Raw genomic sequence first — 18,256 nt, forward strand, 5'->3', positions numbered from 1 at the left:
ATCCATCACACATGAGCCTAGTAGTATGAATATCGTCTCCAAAATAAATGAAGGAGGCAATCTCGTTCGAACCCTCCTTGTATTTTTTTATGTCACAACGAAAACAAGTTACAGTAGATGGATTTAAATTACTTTTTAAAGTTCCTCTCACAACGGTAAAATTGTACATATAAAATTGGCGTGAATAATAGGCCTGTTGATCCGGAATCTTAGGCAAAACTTCATTTTTCTGACAGTCAAAAGAAAACGTTTCTACACCTTCGTCCCGTTCTCCTATAAAATTCTTTGGGCCTCAATGTATGTACCCTTTTTTGGATGAATAAGTTGGCTTTCACGTCCTTATCTTAGCATGATTTTATTTTCTGTCAGGTGTAAGTATGTCGAACATGCATCGGTTCTAGGAGAATCAAAACCAAGGTTATATTGTGTATTAAAATTTTCCTGAAATAGCTTTCTATACTATATTCTCCACATTCACATAAGTACATTCTCCACATCGATTTTATATTCAGAGGAGATTCCAGATATAACCGTTGGATTTGTCCTCGGCAATAATGAGATTTAATTACGCGGAATTTCTTAATAAAATCCATAACAGCATTTTTTTTCAACATGTACTTTTCCAGCTTTCTATCGCCACCTCGATTTTCCTTTGCAGGAAGGGAAGTTCTGTAGAAATCCTTGTTATATTCAAAACATCCATGAAAGATTTCTTGCACACAGCCAACATTTTATTTTCATTCAGAATATAAAATCGTGTTTGAAATGTTTTTGCAACAGGTTGCGAATTTGTTGGGCGTTTATGCTGTGTGGGAACTGTTTTGCAATATTTCAGCAGAAAATTATCTCGAAGGAGAAAGGTTTCCTCCTTCGTCTCATAAAATTTAGCTTGGACACGTTTTATTTCGATCATTTGTAGTAAGGTACATTGAAAAGCACCAGTTTTGTGTCCACATTTCGGATAAATTGGGAGCAAATATGGACTATACCTAAACTAAAATCTATGTCTGTACAAAGATATACAAAAAGCTTTGATGCAACTTACCTCAATTTTTTTTGCTGACTTCTATTCCACAATGTAGTAATATGTTGCCTTTTTCGTGCTTTATTTCTAGCTACCGGAGTAACGTATACCTCCATTACACGATTTATTTACTGCTTTAGTAAACAAACTGTGCTGCTTTACAAATCATATGCAACTAACAACTAACGTAATAACCTAAAAACAGAACGTTTTTAGCGCGAAATTTGTATTGATACGTCTGTACAGGATATTGCTCGCTTTGAAATATTCGCCACTCAAAAAAAAAAAACCCTCATTGGAGATGCTACACTTTGATTTTAAATATTGGATAGGAGATTGCACGGTTTGAAAATTTAATGTCATTGGATACGTTTTGAATTGAATTTTTTGCCTTCAAAATTCAATGGATAATGACCATTTTAAAAAGAGATTTTCTATTGGTTCGAGTCATGGCTAGAAACTCGACGTAATGCGACATCTGTCTCATTTTTGTGAACTATGGAGATGGCACACTTTGAAACTATGTCCCTCATATAATTAATAAAAATTGTAATAATATGTTAATAATTTTTACAATTTAAACTCACGGTGATAAACTGGGTAGTGGGTGATACGTTGTTAGTGTGGATTATATTACAGCATTATACTGTATCATTTTTATAATTTAATATCAATTAAACATTTTATTTTAGAATTTACATAAAGAATATATCAAAAGCGAAATCAGATGTACATGTTGTAAATCAGAAGAAGAATCTGAGACAACTAAAATAGCAGTTAAATCTCTTTCCCTGGCCGTAGATGCCGGTGAAGTCTTCGGCCTTTTAGGCCACAATGGTGCTGGAAAAACCACCACAATGAAGATAATTACAGCCGAAGAAGCGCCGACTAGGGGGCGAGTAAGTATATCAAATTCCATAAATTTTTAGAATCTAAATACTAGGTATATATTTAAAAAAACTTTCATTTCAAGGTTCAAATAGCAGGAAACAGTATAACATCAAATATGAATTCTGCATTTCAACTGCTTGGCTATTGTCCACAACATGATGCTTTGTGGAAGAACATTACAGTTAGAGAACACTTAGAAGTTTATGCTTCCATAAGGGGTTAGTTATATTTTCACTTATATGTACATTTTTTAACCTTTCTAAATTTTCAAAAAATCGATTATTGTTTTTTTACGTAAAAACATTCCTTAGTATCATAAAATAGGGTCCCAATTTTATTAAGAAATTCGAAATAGAAACGAAGTTATCCCTGTATTTATAATGGTGCGTACCTGAGCTAAAACTCGTTTTTATACAACACAACACTGCGCGCTCCGCTTTACCTATGCACATGCAACTCGACAATTGCTTTCTAAAACTTGTTTTATATTACTGAATTTTGTCAAAAATTATTATTGTTTTGAAAATCGGAAAAAGGGCCTGGATCTGGTGGTTATTTAAAAGCCGGTCGAAGTAAGGGGGCGCATTGAAATAAGCATGATATGAGAAGAAAATTAAAAGGTAATCAACTTTCTGCAGAAAAAATTCTGAATTACTCAGTTCCTCGGCAAAATTGGATAAGAATAAAAATTGGAATAAAAATAAGAGGAATAGCAACGGAAAATCTCGAGGAAGCTCGTAGTGCTCAAGCCAATAGAAGGAGAAGCGAGACATCAAAACAGGGCAAAGTTATTAAAAAAAATCTTTGACCGACCATTTACAGCTTTCACTGCACAGTGAGGACACCCAATATGCACCAGAAATTGCTCATTAAAGTAAAAAAAATAAATATGGCTATTTTATTCCATAAAATTTACTACCCCAGTATCAGTCAACCAATTTTTTTGATACTTTATATATACGACTACTAAATAAACCTCTAAAAAGTTAAAAAAAAAACACTCCACCTTATCAGTACAGGGGTAAATTCACCCAAAAATCGGCGGTTTTCGAACTTTTTATAAAATAGCATATAACGATCTTAAAAATATAAAAAAATTAACTTTTATTTAAGATTTATTTATTAGTTTTAAGTTTCAAGAATTGAATCCCGTTGAAATTAAAAAAAAAATCTTATAGGGGGACAAAAAACTGTTCCCGAAATTAAAATACGTCTTTTTGGAAGAAGCCCTCTGAAGGGGTGAAAAACAACTAAAAGTGTCAAAAAATGTTTTTTTTATATACGTCAAATCCTTATTAACAATGAATAGCCAAAATTATGACCATAAATATAATAGTTTTTTTTTGGTTTAAGTTTTTTTAAAAAGTGTACTTTTTTCCAATTTAGAAAGTAACAGTTCTGTTAAAGAAAGTATAGAGCATGTCATTGTATTAGATTGGCTTCAATTTAATGTATTTAGAATGCATCACTACAGTACTAGCCGAAAGTTTGTATCCCAGCCATCGATATAGATATTTCTCATATGGTCTTCTTTGAAAATCCTTCCTAATGAAGCCCGAAATACGTGTCAGGATATGCAAATTAGCCAAGATATGAATATGTCTCTTCGTTTATGAGGAGATCCGTTTCTTAAATTCCGAGGTGCATTGACAATATTCATCAATACCTTGGTCTGGAATCACCGTATTATATTTTTGTTGGTCTTATTCCCATATTTTGATGCCATGTGTTCATACTAATTTAATTGTGTATTTATATTGGAATACTTTATAGAGTGAAGGGCCTTCCTAAGAGCTACTAAATTTTACTATACCTAATGTTAAGTTTCTCACATGTAATACAAAGATATTTTGCTGATATGAGTAGTGCAGTGTAGAGGAAAACACAAATGCTTTGTTTCTTTTTATTTCTGAAGTTGATAATAGTGGATTTATTCAAATCAATGCGCCATATCTTCGTCCAATTATTTATAAGATTATGAAACGATCTAAATTATACCTCTTTTTAGTCTTGACCTAAAGCTAAGTCAACAATATCCTATACAAAGATAGCTATTGTGTAATTAGTTAATTCATGTATATCGCTGGTGTATAATAGATACAGAACTGGACACAAAACACTGTCTATGACAACCCACCCTAATTTCTTCTAATTCTGACGAAGCCTCTTTCTGCCTATCTCTAAAGACTATTTGAGATATGAGTGTCCATTAGTTCCGGGTAAAAGTTTCTTTAATTTACATAAAAACCCCTGTGTTTCATTTTATCAAAAGTCTGCTCCACGTCTAAGAAAACAGTATTGCTTTCTTTCAAAGTTTTTCCAATTATATGTATGTAATTCTGTGTACTTACTATGTGGTTGAACAGCTCTCCCTGTAACCAAATTTTCCAATTATGTATGTAATCCTGTGGACATATTATGTGATTGATAACTCTCTACCAGTCTCTCTGTAACCAAATTTATGTAGCAAAATTAGGTTGTAGTCCTCTAATTGGTTTCAATTTTTTCTGTAATAGTTTTTCGTACAGCTGAGAAATTATAGACAATATAGAGATCGATCTGTAGGGCTGGTATTTTAATGAATCAAAATGTCTAAATAAATAATTATTTTATACACCACTTTATTTGACATACTAAATATTTTTTAAATTAGGTGTGCCTTATCAATCCATTTCACGTCTAGTCAATTCATATTTGAGCGGACTTCAAATCCACGAACACGCAGATAAGCAGACACATCAGTGTTCAGGTGGTACAAGAAGAAAACTTAGTTTTGCCATGGCCATGGTCGGCAATCCAAAAGTAGTTCTTTTAGATGAACCAAGCACGGGTATGGACCCCAGGAGTAAGAGGTTCTTGTGGGATACAGTGTTGGCCAGTTTTCAGGTAATTATCATGTACTTACTTTGACCATATTAATAAAAAAATAAAAATATTAATTAGAAAATCCTATATTTTATTTATGAAAATGAAACAAGTATTCTGCAGTTGAAAGTTTGGTATAAAGTTGAAAATACGACTTTTGACATATTATATTTTATCACTATTAGAGAATTACGGATGGTGACCACGAAAAACGACGTCAAGAAGATAGAAGTCTTAATAATCTGGATATGTCTCTAAATATAACGCATCCCAATGCACACGCATCATCATTCTCTTTGCATTTTCACATCATCTCAAGTAGATACTTATTAAAGATTTTATTTATTAACAACGTACATATAGATCATACAAGACATCTGTATGATATACATTTGTCTCTAATAACCAAAAGTTACAGAGAAACTTTGATACATGTACCCTTTGATTTGGTATTGCAACTCTTATTAATATTAATTTTTCTCTTTAGGGTTCAAAAGGAGCTATTTTAACTACACATTCCATGGAAGAAGCAGATGCATTATGTTCTAGGGTAGGAATTATGGTCAAGGGAGAATTAAGGTTTGTTTAATTTAACTTTTATTTTAATTTTTACTTAATTCGTTCAATTTTGTTTTTGTAAACAAAACATTGTAAGAATGATAATGGAATCAATGAGTTATTCAAGAGTAGCAGTACAAGAAGAAGGAGGAGGTAAATACTATTTAATTGTGTACGTCCTATTACGGTTTTTCTGAAATTATAGTTTTCTGTATAGAAGAGGACTTACGACATACTTCATATGGAACTGACTGTATAACAGTGCAAGAACTTATGGAGGCAATCAGGACAAAAAATAATAAAGCAACAATATATAGAGATCTCTTGTTACACTTAAGAATGGTACATCTGATTAATTAATGCTGGAATCCACAATGCTGGAAGCCATTATAAGAGAAGAACATTTCTCTTTTCGAAAAGTCAGATCTACTGTTTCCTTTATAAAATCTGATTTTGTGACGAAAAAAAAAAATAGCCAATAAAGCCGATTAGTAAGCAATCAAAAGTATGTACAGAACAGCAAGAGACGAGAGAGAGCAGTACACGAGAGAGAGCGATAGAGAGATAGAACTAGAGAGATAACTAGAGAGTGAGGGAGAAAGAAAGGAGAGTTGGCGAGAGAGAGAGAGAGAGAGAGAAAGAGAGAAGAAGTGTATGTTTAAAAATATATTTGGACTTTACCAGGCTAGATCGGTAAGGTGGACAGTAAGGCGCTTGTCCTTTGTCGATGCGCGTATCTGCTTGGAATTTTATTATTTTATAAATAGCAATAGTAAAAACTAATTCAATACACAATTATGTTTTAGGTGTCTTGGTTCAACTCAACACCTGAAAAATTTATATGGTGCTGGATACACGTTGGAAATGAAGTTGGGCGGTGGAGATATGACACCAACGTCAGACTCAGGTGATAGACACGATGAACTTCGGGAGTTTATATCATCTCTATTTCCCGACGCAGCTCTTCAAGAAAGTTTCGCCGATAGGCTCGTGTTTAGTGTTCCCCAACAAAGTGTTCCTTCTTTAGCTAATTGTTTTAAACAATTGGAAAAAGGTGAGTACTCGTTTATGGTCCTAGAAAGGACTAGTAATTATTTTAGTCTTAACGACAAGCTGTGTAAATTACACACGTGTGGTGCCGAAATAGATAATGAAAACCATTACAGATAAATTCAGATCGAATGACGGAAAATTACTATAAGAGATAACATTTAGAGAACAGTTGGATAACTCCAACCCGGGCCTTTGAGTATTGGTCAAAGGCGAACCATCCTGAGAGATGGAGTACTAATAAGAGCTCCTAACCGCATATCTGCATATTTGGATATACATGTCTGCATATCCAAATTTTTTAGATCTAGTAGAAGGCATATCAGCTATATACATACTATCATAGTAGAATAATATCAGCTATATACATAGCTTTGGACCAGTTCTGCTCCAAAGGATCAGTCTTTTTAGGAGCTTTTAAGCTCCTAAAAGCTGTGATTTGGGTTTGTTTGAAATAGTTGAGTAGGTTATCTAATCTAAGTATATCTGTATAAAATTTAGACAATTAGATACCTGCAAATTTCCCACAACGTATCTGGAGTTCCGGAGTATACCTCCAGGTGCCTTCTGCAGTTTTAAATCCGGCTGCGTACCAGATATAACCCAGTCTGAGTCGAGTGTTTCCTTTGCTTTATTCCTCTCGTGGGAAAATATCCACTTAGAAAGGTACTATGGTTGTCCAGAAAGTCAAGCACGATTGCGCATCACACGCGGCGCCAATCACCTACCGCCGTGACTTCGTGCGTACCAGTTAGCTCTGTCTGTCGCATCAGTGTGAGACAAGTCTTGTTAGCATATGGTTACACGTCTTTGTTCTATAATATTTTGAAATGGCGGCGCCCATTGAAAACCGGACAAATCTGAAGTACGCAGTGTGATTCTGTTTTTGAGTGCGCAAAATGTTCGCCCTATCGACATTTTTAGGCAAATAATAGGCTGTTTATAGTGAGAATGTAATGAGAGAATTTTCAGTGAGGAAATGGTGCATTATGTTCAACCAAGGAACCCTCTTACACGAAATATGGTCTGAGCACCTTGGCTACAAAAAAATGTGCGCTAGCTGGACACCAAAGGTACTAACATAAGTCTATAAGACAAAATGAATGAGAGCAGCACTTGACCTCTTGATCCGATATGACAGTGATGGTGACAAATTTGTCGACCGCATTGTAACACTAATCAAGTGTGTAGCGAGTGAAAACTCGCCCTCATAAAAAGGAAAACCAAATCTGACTACAAGAAAACTGATGGCAAGTGTTTGTTGGGACTGAAGGGCGAGTCTTATCCATTAATATATTCATAATCCACGTAGAGTTTATCCCTAGGGATGAAACAATAAATTCAGAAGACTACTGCAAAATGCTTCAAAGATGAAAACGTGCAATACATGATACACGACGTGACATGTTGTCGACGAAGGTGTTTCTGATCCACGGCAATGCCCGGTTCCATACATCGGCAGATCACTAAGAATTTCAACGTCTCTAATGGAAAATACTCGAGCAATCTCCCTGAAGTCCAGACCTAGCGCTATCCGATTAGCAGCTGTTCTAAAAACTGAAGGGATCCTTGGGTGGAAAGAAATTTAGAAAAGATGAAGAGCTCAAAGATGAAGAGCAGTGGGTGCAGTGGAAGACTGCAACACTGGCATTAAAACACTGATTCCACGATACAATAAATGTCTTGACAACCAAGGCAACTACATTGAAAAATAGCATAAGGCACTTTGACTTTGTAAATGAAGTTTTGTGTTAATATCTTTTATTTTTAATTTTTTATGCCAAAACGTTTCTTACTTTCTGGACTACCAACGAACTTTATGTCTATATCTGGGTGCAATATAGTCAGAAATCATCATCCATTTGTTATTCTTAATTGCATTTATGATGTTACTATGATATGATTGGTAAACTTCTTGATTATAATCACATTTTCGACTATGGGTCCAAATATTTTTCTTAACATTTTTCTTTTAGAAAACTCGTCTCTTTTTCAGTTTTTTTGTCATCACCCATGTCGCACATTCATAATATACTGTTGGTCTAATGATGGTTTTATAGACCTTAATCTTCGATTTCCAATGTATAAGTTTGGAGCGGAATATTTTTCCTCTTTATTTAATTCGACTCCTAGATATGTCATAGATGTGCGACTCTTTAATGTTTTAACATCATCCTCTTGAGTTTAATTTCTGGTTTTCTTCGTTGTTGCCTGTATCATTGTTTTTATCTTTTGCATGTGTATTTTAAGTTCAATCTCCTTGTCCGCTCTTTTTTGTGTTGTGATATGTTTATGATTGCGAATTGTCAAAATGTTTCTGTCGGCTTCTCTACTCTGCGTGGCATGATGTTAATGTCATCCGCGTAGAGGGCAACTTGTATTGATTTGTTTGTTAGGAGATTGGCTCTTCCGATATTTATCTGCCTTATAACATGTTCAAGGAGAAATTGATTAATACCTTTCATTACTACACACCATTAATACATACAATTCATCAATACATGTATTTTGCCTATTTTCACTTACGGATAAGGGACGGTGCAACTCAGCTTACTAAATTAGATGCGAGAAGACTTAGAACATCAAAAAGAGCCATGGAGCATACAAATTCTGGGAATCTCATTACGATACAGAATTAGATATATGACCAAAATCACAGGTGTAATAGAAGAAGTTAGAAAAATGAAACTTCGTTCTGCCAGTCATATGGGAACACAGTCTGAAAATATGTAGGTACGTAGAGTAACGGTGTTGATCCTAAAAGACAAATGAAATTAAAGGCAACTCCTATAAAATAATAAAAGATTGATAGATAATGTCTGAACTACAGCAGGAAAAAAATGTTACGCAAAGCATGACAGAGATCAGTAGAGAAACTTGAATGAGACCAAGGAGTGGTTGAATAGGGGTTGAAAAACGAGGATCGTTGACTAACTTTCTTGTTCAATATTATGAATTAAAATTGATCCCTACTTTGTACGTTAATGGCTTGTTGGGCCGCTCTAAGTGTCATAGTCGTCATATTTTAAAGCTGATATAACTAGTATTAAAAATACGAATTGAGTAAATATATATTTGTACATTTTGTTTTTTGTTTTGTTTACAGCTAAAACCGAGTTGGATATCGAAGAATACAGTTTCAGTCAGACGACACTAGAGCAAGTGTTCTTGAAATTCGCCCACGAAAGCGAAAATGATGAATCGTAGAAATGAATGAGAAGTAATCGTAAACATAGTGTTTATTCAATTGTGATCCTAACATAATTAGTTTAAGTGTAAAAGATATCTAAAAGACCGTCGTTTTTAAATTTTTATATTTACTATGTTCATTTGATTACTAACATACAATGATAGTAATCGAATCTGATATTGCATTGCTTTTGTTATTACATATCTTGGTTTAGTACTTAGCTATTTGGTTGTTAGAAGTATCCATTCAGATTTTGTATCGATTGAGTGTTTATTGAGATTATTTTTATTATAGTGCCCAATGTAAGCCACTTTATTTTACAAAATTAAGAGAAATTGTATATATAGTTTTAGTAGTTGCCTGTGCAATAACTTTATTATTTATTTAAAATTAACGCAGCTACTCACAATAATAAAACACAAAAGTAAGAAAAAACGAAGAATGGAAAATTTTGCAACAATGATTTACTGATAACTGATTTTGAATTTACCAATTTCTTAAAAAATATTTCGTCGCTTTTTCAAATTATTTATTTCAATATATTATAAGCATATAATTTATAGATGGATGGCGGTGTGTGACACATTAAAGAAAGTTGTATATATCAACTTGGCCATAGATAGTTATCAAATTCACATTTTGTAATGTACTGATTTCCGGTCTGTTTAACAAACGTAGCGAGAGGTTCTTTAAGCTGGATGTACCAAATTTTAACGTTATTATTGAGTGTATTGAGTAAAACTTAACACTCAACACCCAAATTAATAAAAATTAATTTTATTTAGAACCCTTAATCTCTAAGGGAAATTGCTTCGTTCTTTCAGAAGTTCAAAAAGGAACTCATATATATATATATATATATATATATATATATATATATATATATATATATATATATATATATATATATATATATACACCGTAGAACGGGGGTGACTTTGTTTAAAAGTTACCGTAACTTTTGAATGGGTCATCCCAAAAATGTGGAAAAGTCACCATTGGGATGCATTTTATGTTTATTTAATTTAAAATGATAGTATAATGTTTTCAAATTGAGAATTTTTTCAAAAAAAAATAAAAAAAGTGTATATCAAAGTCACCTATTTATGTGGGGTCACTTTGATACCCCATTTTGAAATAGCTTAGCCGATGTATAAAAGCTGTAGTAATATCAATGTCAACCCATTTTTTAATCGATCAAGCTAATTTTTAGATATTTCAATTTTAATTTGTGGGGTGACTTTGATAGCTGCTACAGACACACTAATTAGTATATAAAAAATGATTCTAGAAGTAGCTAAATACTTTATTGAGGTAAAAAACATTTTAACGAATTAGTAAAACAATATAAAATAGTAAAAAAAGGAAAAAGAATATATTATAAAAGGCAAACAAAATAAGTTATTTTTCTTTAACATCAACTCTGCCAGGAAATATGCATTTCGTTGCTGTTTCATTTATTTCAACCGATGGGGTCTTTAGAATTGCTAAGATATCAGCGAAAGGAGCATTAAAAACGTCGGTCTCCTCAACCTTAAAATGTTTATGGGTTTCATCCAGTGATTTAAGTCCAATGAATTCGTATTCTTCAAAAGGTAATTTCTCTTGTATCCTTCCGGCATATACGTAATTTATACAATTTCGTGTACCTGACATAATTTTTACAAGCACATAAATTCCAACATTAAATTCAGTAAGATATGGTTTTGTATTCATCTCATCTTCACATGATTGGTTCTCCACAGAATCTTCATTTTCAATTTCATTTTCGCTTTCACTGGTATAGCTGTTTAATTCGCTATCGAAGTAGCTGTCATCCGCCATCAGCCGTCATCAAATAGTCTGTGAGGCTGTCGTTAATCAGAGTTTCGACATAATCAACATCGTGGTTGATTGGTGCAATTTTACTCAAGACTTTATTTGGATCGAAAGGAACCATGCCAGAAGCCTCGACCTCTTTCTTCCAAACTCTCTTAATTGCACTTTCTTCACAGTCTCCACGTTTGTGCTCAGTTTTTGCAATTGTCTGATCTATTAATTCCAAGCATTTTTTTAATAACGACGGAAATTGATCTTTAGGTACACCAGTAATCTTTGGGTGTCGCAATTTAAATTCCGTCAAAATCTTTCGCCAAGAAACTTTCATGGGTTTAAAAAAGGATACATCCAAAGGCTGGCATATGTGTGTTGAATTACTGGGAAGGCACGCAAATTCAATATTGTGCAATTCACACAGTTGTAATACATAATCTGAAAAGTGAGACGCCAAGTTATCATCGATCATAACTTTTTTACCTTCCAGCCGTCTTGCGTGTGGTAATAATATGTGTCAAATATGGTCAATAGTATGGTCTCAAACCAGTCTGTAAAACAAGTTATAACTAATGGATTTTTACAAGAGCTATGACCTTGTAAATAACAGGTAAACTTGTGTACTGCATCGGCATGACTCATAGCTCTTGTCAAAATCCATTACCTCTACCTCCATCCACCCATTGTTTGTTCGGTTATATCTAGCTCCTCTTGCGCAACATCCACTACTACAACAAGGAGAGCCCTGTGGACCCCTGATGTCCATGCATCCCACATATGTTCGCTGCGATATATTATATAAGGAGGGAGTAGTGTGCCATCAGTAGCACCGCACATCATTATTGATGTGGCGGCCTTTACTATGATTAGTGATTTGCTCTGGGTATTTGGTCCCTCTTCTATATAGCAATCTTCATTTCCCCGGATCATCACTAACGTTGGTTTCATCGTAATTGAAAACGTGCGATGGAGGGCAATTTGAGAGAGTTGTTCTTAAATTATTGAAATATGATTCTATCATTTCTTTTGTGACACCTGCCCAAGCTTTAGTAATGTTAGACGCAAGTCGTTCAGAGATTTGCTGTCTATGCCTCTCTAAAAAATGGGTTACCCAGTCGTTACTAGGACTTACCCCGTTTTTAAATTTAGAAATAATTCTTCCAGTGCTTTCTAAATAACTCTTAGTGAAAAGTTGTACATCTAACGTCGATAATGGAAATCTCCAATCGGCACATTTGACAATGCAGGACACGATTGATTTTTCCTCCAGCGCCGATAACGCAGTTTGGCCCCCTGGTTTTTTCCCATGCTTCCCTTTGTATTTATTATATAAAGTACCATACGGAATTTTGAATCTTTATGAAGCTTACTATTTGAAGCAGAGCATGTTCAAGAGTTTCGTCAGAGAAGTTCTTGTAGCTTCTTGATCCCAACTTTCGTTTATAAACTCGAGGCATGTTGGCTTTTCATGTAGATAATGATGAAAATCTGAAATTAATTAACGGTTTGAAGTTACATTAAGAAAACTATAAAAAGAAATAAAATATCAAAGTCACCCCGAAAAATGTATCAAAGTGACCCCGGAGAAGAAATAATGTAATTTCATGTAGTAGTCACGGAAATAACTTGGTTAAATATTTTAAAATATTGACAGTTAAACATAAGTTAAGGCAACATACACAAAATTACCTGAAATTGTATGGTGCGAGCTGTATGTTTAAATTTAGTTACACAATCTAAAATCTTCAAATTAAAACAAAAACTTCAACAGTGCATTTATAAGAGTGTACTTTTGATATTCGCCACAAACGCCTTCCGCTACAGTTAATCAACATGTGCACTGAAATTAAGTTCAGACAACCACCATAACGGATGAATCATTTGGGTTGCATACTCTCTTGAAACAAAATATTCATGTTTTATATTGTATAAATATATAATTTATTTTAACGTAAACATACTCGGGTATTGCCATTTTATAAACCACACAAATCGACTTTTTAAACCTTATATAGACATTATACAATAATAAGATATTATGATGAAGGCATTTATTAATTTTAGGTATGAGTATCTATTTATTTCAACTTCCATTGATATTATTTGTTATTCTAAAAAAGAAAAACGCAGCTTATTTTATTGTTATGTTTTTATGTAGAGACCCGGTTTGTTTGGAAGATTCGGATCGAACTACATCTTGTGTTATTGTTTGAAATATTTTTATATTATTTTTATATGATAACCTAATCATCTGAATGGATACACAAATATTAACTTGTAGTAAATGTTCCTTAATTAATCGTATTCAATTCTTTATTTTGTGTTATTTACTATGCGTTTATTTTGTTTGAGACATAAATATTCTAAAATTATATTCATCACAATCTAATAATTTTTATTTTAAATTTTAGAATCCTATTTTAAATTGATGTGTAATAATAATAATTACAGAAAACAAGAATACATCTGCATTACCAACAAGATGTTCTACAATGTAAATTTATGGTCGAGACGATTCGAATAGAGCAGCAACTGAATATTTAGTAGTTAAGTTGCCTATCTCATCTATAATTCTCTAAAATAAGTAATTGAATAAATACATATGTGCATATAGCGGCTATGCTGTGAATACAATTGTCAAAACAAGAAGATTTAGAGTGAAAGACACAGAAAGACAAAAATACGAAGATCGTGATGAAAGCAGATTGGGAATAATAAAAATCTTTAAAATAAAGTACCGTCACTAATAAAAAAAAAACATTAATATAACCATCTGCTCTAAAAACCCTAAAAACTATAGGAAAATAACTCGCAATACTTCTCCCAAAAAATGCAAAAACGTCACAATTAACATACCTAATAAGTAGATCTACAGAAAATACAGATTTTCTATCTGGTATCGTACAGAAGAACTAATAAAAGAGTGTTAAGAATAAAGAAGAAGTGTTAGTCCCTGAGATTTCTTTTTTTTAATATCTCATGCGAACCTAAATAAATTAGGTAAACCCGAATAATAATAATAATAATAATAATAATACTCGCTAGACAAAGTTAAATTTTGGTGTAGCCTCCAGCTTTGCTAGTGATTGGTTTTTGAGATAATCCTTAAAAATACACTTTGGTCGTTAAACTTAATACATTTGCATGAATTTATTTGCCAATTCCATAATAAACAATTTCTTTTTGAATCAGTCTTAGTTAACTTGTTTTTAAAATAAGACAGTTACAATGTTGGTTTTGATTTTTAATTGTCATGTTTTTTGTAATGAAAGGAGATATTAAGTTATATCAAAAAATAATATTTACTATTTTTATTGAAATTGAGTTAACCATAAGCTCAGTTATATATTATACGTTTATTTTGAAATTGTTAGCATGGCATCGTCTATAGCAAGAAGTAGGGAGATAGTTTCTAGCGTCACACGTGGCGCTAGGGCAATGAAATAAAATATTTGGCGGCAAACTTAAAATGTGTGTTTTAAATAATTTACTACCAAAAACTCATTTACAAGAAATGGAAAATTAATACAGCGACAGCATAATAAATAAAAACTTATTCTGTCAAAAAATATATTCTCTCTATCCGAAAATATAGTTTACACGTATGAATTTTTATTTATAAATCTATATCACATCGGATAGAGAGATACTTATCTAAGATATCCAGAATTAAAAGGTACGTGATGATTTTAAAAATAATACGGTATACACGATTTGAACACAGAAACATTCAGATATGTTAAATGTACCTATTTCCTTTGAAATCCATCTTTTTAACCGAGGGGGGTATCCAAATTAGGTACATTGGGAGCAAAATTTACTAAAGAATAAAAATTCGTAGAAAAGATCCGTAGAGCTGGCATCGTAGTGCACATTACGGCGGAACTAGTAGCATCATTCTTTGCCCGGGCCTTTATTCTCCCTATTTTCCCTTTGTCCCATTGGCCCTATTTCACACACATGGCTATTTTGATAAATTATATGTTAATTTGTTTGTTTATTATCTCTAGAACTGATCACTAACAAAATTAAAATATACACAAAATAACAAAGTACATACCTAGATTAAAAATATAACCACGATTAATTTCGAAATTTTACTTTAAATAATAGAAGTATTAACAATTAAATAATAACATTAAGTTAACAATTTAACAGTTTTACATATGACGGTCTGGAAGTATAGGAATATCCACCAATGTCAAAACAAGCATTTACGGTTATAAGACCGAGCATTGGGGAACCAACGAACCATTTCTGTTTTATACATTCCATACATTTCATACATTTTAACACATAGTGCAATTTTAGTTAAGGAATATTTACCAGCTTACATATTTTTGATATTTTCATATGATTTGTACTAGTCAGTTTGTGATACAATGCTTTTATTTTTAATTTGATATTTCGTGAGATTGTTATTTAAAGCCTAATTTGTTTTTTACTTGTTGTATAGAGATTTTTAGTCATCACTCAGATATTTAATATAACCCATAAGGTAATCCATTATGCATTTGTTTGAGACTATTGCCGTTGTTAAAAATTTTATTTAATAATAGAAATATGTAAATATATTTGAATTATTCTTCTTCTTCTACTTCTTCCTCTTTATAAGCAATTCTGCTTGTTCATTGGCGGATTAATACCTCTATGGAAGGTTGTCACTCCATCTTTTGCGCGGTCGTCCGATACTTCTGCTGATTCTGCTGATTGGTGACTTATCTCTTGCTATTTTGACGACATGGGTCTCCTCCATTCTGCTTATGTGGCTATTCCATTCTTTTTTCTATTTTGTGTCCATTCATTTGTACACTGTACGTTACATTTTCTTCTGATGTCTTCACTTCTCTTTTGATCTCTCAGCGTATTTCCTGTAATTCTTCTCAGTACTGTCATCTCCGCCGTTTCCAGTAGCCTTTGCGTTGTGGATCTTGTTTCTGAAGCATATGTCATTATTGGTCTTACACTGGCTTTATAAATTCTTGACTTCATCTCAGTGTCAATGTGGCTGGTTCGCTATATAGTGTTATTCAGGCATCCTGCCAGTCTATTAGCTTTTTGTACTTGATCATTAACTTCTTTGTCCAGGTCTCCATAGCTAGACGGTGCAATTCCCAGGTATTTTATTTCCATTACTTGTTCAATACTGATGCCATCAATTTCTATTTTATATCTATCATGGGCTATCAATATTGCATCGTGTGCGTAACAGAGTATCTTGATTTCTTTGTTTTCCATTCTGTATCCTCTTCCTTTGTTAACGGTTTTGATGATTTCATCCATGGTCAAATTGAAGAGCATGTGGCTCAATGAATCCGCTCGTCTTATTCCGCTGCCTATTTCTATAGGTTCTGTAAGTTGTCCATCTATTCTGACTTACCGATAGTTTTTATAATATTTAGAGGAACTTCTCTATTATACAGAAGATGGATTACATCTTTGAGTCTTACTCTGTCAAACGCTTTCTTTAGGTCAATAAGACACAGAAATGCTGGTCTATTATACTCTAGTGATTTCTCAGCAATTTGCTTTATAACGAATATTGCATCTTTACACGATCTTCCACTACGAAAACCCTGTTGTTCATCTGCTGAACTTATTCTCTGATTTATTAGCACTTGTAAAATTTTAGTTGTAAGTTTTGGTGTAGTATTTAACAAGTTTATACCTCTGTAGTTTTCTGGCTGTTTTTTATCTTCTTTTTTGAATAGTTATTTGAATTATGTATATTTAAATTTATGAAGTTTGATAAACAAATACATTTTTTAGCGTATAGATTTTGTTCGTGTAAAAGCCAACATTTTTTTATTATAAACTCTGAACGCCTCTTTCCTAATTTCTTCCAGACATTATCGTCGATTTGGTCAATCAAGACTTAAATTTCTTTCATGGAAATTTTTTAATTTCCGGAGTTTGGAAAGTAAACCTAATTATCATGGCTAATTTTTATCCTTCTACTTGTCTATTTAGCCATCATTATTTCGAGCCATGTCGATAAACTTTTAAGGTAATTAACAAGCAATTGTTAGGCAATCTAAGCAATCCTTCACTTCTATTTCATGTATACGTTCATGGTATTCAGTCTGTAATAACCTTATTTAATTTATCGTCATGAATATTTTTTTCTTTTCCCTTCCCTTTCCCTGAGTACTACAAATAGAATACGAGGTATGTATGATATATCTGATATATTTGACTAAAAATCCTTTATTATATTCATTACTCACAGTAATTTTCGTCGTTATTTTACTGCTAATTAATTTTAAGGCCTAAATCTTGAATGTTTAGTGTGAATAACTTTTACAAAGACAAAATAGTGCCTCAATTATTACTGTACATAACTGCTTGCATTGTATACATTCTTTTGCAAAACTAGGTACTTGATATAATATCGTACTTAAAACAACTTGTTACAATAAATCTTAAAATACTATACACTCTGTAACAGAGGAAAATATAGATTTGAAAATAAAGATTACCTTTCTTGACCATATGGTGTAATTCATTGTCTGCTTCCTAACCTAACCTAAAAGTATATTGTTGAAGAATATACAAAATTAAAAAAAATTATAGAACAACTATACTATTTATCCAAGTAGGTAGCTACGCATATCTTTGTTTAAATCTACACCTTCCCTAATTTTTTCCAGTTTCTTCTATACTGTCCAATTTGAATGAACGTTGAAGGAATACAAAATAGAAGAAAACAAAGAACTGTAGTAGCTATCTAATTAGACAGACATGTATATTCTTCCTATAAATATATGTATTTACATCCCTTTTTTCCATTTGCCAACGCTAATTACCGACCAGTTTGAATCTATGTAGGTGCATAGTTTTCAGCATATTATGAAGATTCTCTACCC

The 18,256-nt window shown here is 32.7% G+C and overlaps 1 protein-coding gene across 3 annotated transcripts in view; it reads left to right on the forward strand.

Annotated features, from left to right (window-relative positions):
* The window catches only part of LOC140437409 (cholesterol transporter ABCA5-like), a 150,315-nt gene extending 132,432 nt beyond the window's left edge, over positions 1-17,883 (forward strand). For all 3 annotated transcript variants that reach the window (XM_072526920.1, XM_072526923.1, XM_072526924.1), the window contains exons 23-28: positions 1,717-1,923; positions 1,998-2,133; positions 4,569-4,801; positions 5,268-5,359; positions 6,145-6,392; positions 9,495-17,883. In XM_072526920.1, coding sequence (XP_072383021.1) covers positions 1,717-1,923; positions 1,998-2,133; positions 4,569-4,801; positions 5,268-5,359; positions 6,145-6,392; positions 9,495-9,595 — 1,017 coding nt within the window. In that variant the 3' untranslated portion in view covers positions 9,596-17,883. The remainder of the gene's footprint in view (positions 1-1,716; positions 1,924-1,997; positions 2,134-4,568; positions 4,802-5,267; positions 5,360-6,144; positions 6,393-9,494) is intronic.
* Positions 17,884-18,256: the final 373 nt, after the last annotated feature.

Source organism: Diabrotica undecimpunctata, chromosome 3 (genome assembly GCF_040954645.1).
Source record: "Diabrotica undecimpunctata isolate CICGRU chromosome 3, icDiaUnde3, whole genome shotgun sequence".
Taxonomy (NCBI): Eukaryota; Metazoa; Arthropoda; class Insecta; order Coleoptera; family Chrysomelidae; genus Diabrotica; species Diabrotica undecimpunctata.